The sequence below is a fragment of the Oryx dammah genome, unplaced genomic scaffold (assembly GCF_014754425.2).
Source record: "Oryx dammah isolate SB20612 unplaced genomic scaffold, SCBI_Odam_1.1 HiC_scaffold_18, whole genome shotgun sequence".
NCBI lineage: Eukaryota > Metazoa > Chordata > Mammalia > Artiodactyla > Bovidae > Oryx > Oryx dammah.
Genome location: NW_024070202.1, coordinates 65,013,392 through 65,019,391, shown reverse-complemented (window position 1 = coordinate 65,019,391; position 6,000 = coordinate 65,013,392). Strand labels below are relative to the sequence as shown.

General features: G+C 40.0%; 1 protein-coding gene across 2 annotated transcripts in view; it reads right to left on the bottom strand.

The window, feature by feature from the left end:
* Nucleotides 1-243: 243 nt before the first annotated feature.
* PDE1C (phosphodiesterase 1C) overlaps nt 244-6,000 on the bottom strand; it is a 531,701-nt gene continuing 525,944 nt past the window's right edge. The window contains exon 19 of one of the 2 annotated variants that reach the window (XM_040259681.1): nt 244-476. In XM_040259681.1, the coding sequence (XP_040115615.1) occupies nt 307-476 (170 nt within the window). In that variant the 3' untranslated portion in view covers nt 244-306. The remainder of the gene's footprint in view (nt 477-6,000) is intronic. The other variant, XM_040259682.1, reaches the window with a different exon arrangement.

The following is a 6,000-nucleotide window of genomic DNA, read 5'->3' as shown; positions in this document are numbered from 1 at the left end:
GGAATTTCATTTTTTCTGAACAGGTTGCATCCTTTTAACTTTGGTCCAGTTTAGACTTTGAAAGATAAAAGCCACAGGAGACAACTCTTACTGGTTTGCTGCTAGAGGCTGCCCAAATCCTGTGACTGATGGATCAGAATAGCAAAGGGGAAACTCACATACAGTCTTCACCATGCCTTGGTGGAGTCAACAACGATAGTGCCAGCCTCAAAGGCCTCCAGAGTTCCTGGAGGCATAACCGGCTGTGGCTGGTGAGTGGGCAGAGGCAGCTGAGCAGGCCTCTCCTTCACTCCCTCTTCCCCTGACCTATTTTCTGTTCCAGTTATGAGAGATGTTCTGAATCTTTTTCATTTTGATCCTCTGATCCAGCATCTTGTACCTTGCAGGATGTTCATCAGTTTTCTTTGGGACCGAAGGTGCATAGGAGCTAGACACATAAGCAGGGCGTTTAAAGTGACGCAGTGGAGGCTTGATGACTGGAGCCATGCAAAGAGAGACAGACAACGGTTAGCCTCACCAATGACACAGCGTGCCCGAATCCTGTGGGCAACTTCCTGGCCCCAAAACGCGTTTGTTTTCTTTAAAAGCAGGAGACAAACAGGGTTGAACTCTCACTAGATACTTTATTGCAAATAGATGAATAAGCACATTCTTACCTTGGCCATTCAATTAAAATAAATAAAGACAATTTCCTAGGGATAGACAGTGATGACGCTAGAATACAAAGATTCATGACAATGAATAGACGAATTTAAGGAAGGAAGAGCGAGCAGTGGTGCCACTTTGGGAGAGTACAGTAAACACAGGTGAGCACAGCCGTGTTGTGAATCAGCACTTACCACCGCATGTAAGCTTCTGTGGTTGCAAAGCAGCATGTAATCCTGGAGTTCTAATAAGAAGCACATCACCACTGAGAAAATATTCACAAAGTCCATGTACAAAGGTCTAGTAACCAGAATACAGAAAGAACTTCTTAAACTCAACAAAAGGAAACAAAAAACCCACTTTAAAAATAAGGGCTTCCCTGGTGGCTCAGTGGTAAAGAATACGCCTGCTTATGCAGGAGACATGGGTTTGATGACTGCTCCAGGAAGATGCCACATGTTGCAGAGCACCAAAGCCTGTACTCCACAACTATTGAGCCCGTGCTCTAGAACCTGGGAGCCACAACTACTGAGCCCATGTACTGCAACTACTGAAGTCCAAAGGCCCTAGAGTCCATGCTCCACAGCAAGAGAAGTGAGCGCAGTGCGAAGCTCACACACCACCACGAGAGAGCAGCCCCTGCTTCCCACAGCTAGAGAAAAGCCCACACAGAGACAGGACTGGCACGGCCACAAGTAATACATATTTTTAACAGTAAGTACATACCAGCAAAAACCTGAACAGACTCCTTGCCAAAGAAGATAGACACACAGCCAAAAAGCATGGACAAAGATGCTCAACAATTTTTGCCATTCAGAAATTGCAAATTAAAATAACAATGATATATATATACACACTACATATCTACTAGGATGTAGTACTGTTGAATGAAAAAAAGCATATATACATGTAATCTTACATTATAAAAACATAAATGTGTGCATAGGAAAATCTGGGAAGACATACATTTAAACCATAGAAGTGGTTATCTCAGAGTAGAATAACATTGCAATTTTATTTCTTTTTGGTTCTATACATTTTCTATTTTTTCTACGATGATCAAGTTTCAGTGATCACATTACTAAATTTTTTTTTGAAGAAACATACTTTAAAAAAAATCTCTCCTCTTTTTAATTTTTTATTTATTATTTTAAAATATAACTTTATTTATTTTAATTGGAGGTTAATTACTTTACAATATTGTATTGGTTTTGCCATACATCAACATGAATCCGCCACAGGTATATACGTGTTCCCCATCCTGAAGCCCCCTCCCTCCTCTCTCCCTGTACCATCCCTCTAGGTCATCCCAGTGCACCAGCCCCAAGCATTCTGTATCCTGCATCGAACCTGGACTGGGGATTCGTTTCATATATGATATTATACATGTTTCAATGCCATTCTCCCAAATCATCCCACCCTCTCCCTCTCCCACAGAGTCCAAAAGACTGTCCTATACATCTGTGTCTCTTTTGCTGTCTTGCATACAGGGTTATCGTTACCATCTTTCTAAATTCCATATATATGTGTTAGTATACTGTATTGGTGTTTTTCTTTCTGGCTTACTTTACTCTGTATAATAGGCTCCAGTTTCATCCACTTCATTAGAACTGATTCAAATGTATTCTTTTTAATGGCATACTACTTTAAAAGGAAACATACTATTAAAAATCTCTTCAACAGAATCAAGTATCAGAGCTATTGAATAAAATCATACATAACAGAAAGTCAGGACAACTGAGTTTACTCTGAGCTTTAGTCCTAGACCTTTCAGAGCACTCATCGCTGAGTATACTTTTCATAGCCTAGAGATTAATATTCATTCATCAACTTCTTAGAGCACTTTCTGTGTGTCCTGAACAAAAGAGGCAGAAACCTGTGCCCTCATGGGACTTTCATTCCAGTGACCCCCTCTGAAACCTGTGACTTGTTTACAGAAGGAAGTGTTCAGTCATAATAAGTGAGGATGTTACTACAAGCTGCATACTATCCACACCGACTTTGCCCTTAGAATTTAGACTAACATGTAGTTAAGATCTTCAGCAAACGGTCCTGTAGTGTCATAATAGTGTACATACAGAAGAAAGTTTAATTCTGTTTCTTGGGGTAAACAAGAGATCACAGCATAAAACCCTCTATGAACAAATATAAAAAGAGTCCTGTTACCCTGGAGAATGGAAGAGAAACAGGTGAGGGCCTCGAATTAAAAGCTGATTGTCCCACATGTCTGGGCTAGCTGATAAATTGCTCTTTAAGTCACAACCCCTCTCCATATTCATTCTATTTTCGCTACTCAGCATGAACCCAGCCAAAGTATTATTGAATTTCCCACTTCTCAGCATGAAGAAACATTTACCGTTTGCTAGAATTCTGATTGTCAGAACAGAAACTCTCCTTGCCACTGGAGCTGCTGCAAATAGTCGGACCCGCTGATAGAGATCGGCTCCCCACAGAGACTGTGGAAATACTCATGCCTGCTGTCACCCTCACTCAAAATGTGGGAAAAAAGAATGCATAAGTGCTGTTTGTACACACTGATTGCCTTTCCCCTCTACAGGGGAATGTGATTTGATGACAGGGCAAAACAGCAGTGCCTGGGAGGAGCACAGGACCTTTCTTGACTTTAATGAGGACCTTTCTTCTGGGGTGATGCTGTGGCCACTGAAGGACTCTTCATCTTTTGGCTATTCCTGAGCTATTTCTGGAAGGGGGGTCGGTCCTTTCCCTTTCAATACTGGATGCCTCCCACAGTTGAACCCAAGCAGTAGTGTTACAATCTTCCTCCACTTACCCACCCCAAAACCCTCCCCACTCAGGCAGAGAAGAACCAAACTGGGAACAGAACCCCCTTCCCTTCATATGCTTGATTATCAGCAATTTGGACCTTTTCCCTCTTGGGGATGCAAAGTCTGCCGTCGTCTCCTAGAGCAATTTACTTGGAGAAAATTACCTCATTAGCTAATGCAGATTTGACAAAGGCAAATATCTGCAGTGAACTTGGGAAAGTCATTCTCTATATTACTGAATACTTTCAGGTGTGCTTAGGAAAAGAAAAGTTCCAGACAAAAGCTGACACATCATCCTTTATTTGACAATTAACACACAATGTTTGTTTTTCATAGAAGTGATGCTCTTTTAGGAGTTTTAGTCCTCATTAGTTTAAATCTTATTTTTTCATAAACGCAAAGGTGTTTTCATTCTCATTCATTCTTTTTCATTCCTCCCAAAGTGTCTATGACTTTCACCCTTTCCCCTGCCAGCATCAACCTTGTACTCTGTCTGTCTCTAAGACCACTTGGCTCAGTAGCTACCTTCCCCCTCACCTCCACCATAGGAAACTAATGCAGAGAATTCTTCAGAAAATAGATAGAGATTTATTCACATAGTGAACTAATATAGCTGTTGGATGGATTCAGATGTTGAAATATGAATGAAGTTTTTTGAGTTGCCTGTTTGATTGTGTATACTGATTCTCCAAGTACCCTTCAATCAAGTTGCAAATGTGGTCAGCATGGCTGGGGGAGCAAGGGGTTCCTCGGTCAAATGTAACTGGGTTAAACTAGTATGATCATGGCAGGACTTCTCTGAGACCTAACTGAAGGTGACATGGGTTGTGAATCCCTAAGAACACCCAGTGGCATGTGGTTTTCCCAATTTCATTAGGCTAAGGAGCCCCCTTTCTCAGGAGCATGTCACTCTTTCACAAAGGCTGGGTTGTTAATTCAACATTCCTGTTGCTATCATATCATATCATGTATTTTATTAATTCAGTATGCCCTGTTGTCTGCACAGAGAGCAGGCAGAAAGCATGGTGACTAGTACTCATCTAATCTAGGTGAAGCCTAATTTCTGTGGTTAAATCAAAATCTGTATTAGAACTCAGCTCTGTGTTTTTGGTTCCCCACAATTGCAGTGTCATATTTTGGAACCACTGCACTGGCAGCAGCAGCAACTTGGAGAATTTCTGAAACTTTGCTGCAGAGCACTGCCTCCAAAGGCAGCAACTTGGTTCAATTTTAGCTTCTGAAAAATTCTAATATTGGTACCTTAAAAAAAAATAGAAAACAGAAGTGTTGAGCATGTGTTTTCTTCTCTTTCAAAGATAATGCCATTACATGATGTTGAAAAAACCTGGACACATTTTCTCTTCATTTATACACACCACATACACTAAAACTAAAAAGGTAAAAAATAATCTTTTGTTGCCTCTTAAATGCTGTTTTACATGGAGAACAAAATCCCATTGCCACACATTCCTTTTCTGAAATCCATGTCTATTGGTATCTATCTGAAATTTGATGCAAAGTCCTTATAAAAATGTACAAAAATCATCCATGAGCTTTGAATTGCAAGGCATTGACATGTTAAAATTCATTCTATGGAGGATGGAATGAGACTCAGTAAGAACTGAGTCTGTGATTTTTATTTCAGGATCTCCAATGATAAAATTATATATCTGACATACATCATATACTAGGCATGATGCAAAGATTTTAATATGAACCAGCCTTTAATCTTCACTACATTCCAACAGGGAGGCACTATTATCACCTCCTTTTTGAGTGAGGAAACTGAGGTGTAAAGAGCTTAAGAAAAAGTTTACACACATGTAAAAAGTCTTGATTCTGGGTTCACAGCCAGGTGGTCTGAACTCAGACTTCCAATATTTAAAATAACCTGAGACCTAAATTCAGGGTGAGTTTTAATGACTACCATAATAAATTTAAATATATCTGAGTATGTATCTGTGATACATAGGATTCCTGAGCACCCTTATTAGTAACCATAATCATATTTCCCCCAAAGTAAAAGCAAATCATACCCCATTAATACATTTTGTGTGGTAATGGCTCAGGAAGGAATTGCATAAAGGTCATGGCTAACAATCTCTTACATAATAGTTGCTTTTGTCTCTTCCCTCAGCTATGCAGGGTTGGGAGGCTAACAGCTATTCTAGGAGTCTGAGCACGGGAGACAGGCTTTCAAGTTAGAGGAGCCCTACAGTCTTGAATGAAAATTTTAACTTGGTGGTTCTCACCCCTCATTGCATATGACAACCACCTGGGGAGCTTTAAAAAATCTTGAGTATATATGGAAGCAGCCTAAATGTACATCAACAGAGGAATGGATAGAGAATATGTGGTACATATAACAATGGAATATTACTCAGCCATAAAAAGAAATGAAATTGGGTCATTTGTGGAGATGTGGATGGACCTAGAGAGTGACATGCAGAGTAGAGTAAGTCAGAAAGAGAAAAACAAACATCACATATTAACACATATATGTGGAATCTAGAAAAATGGTGTAGATAATCTTATTTGCCAAACAGAAACAGAGATACAGATGTAGAGA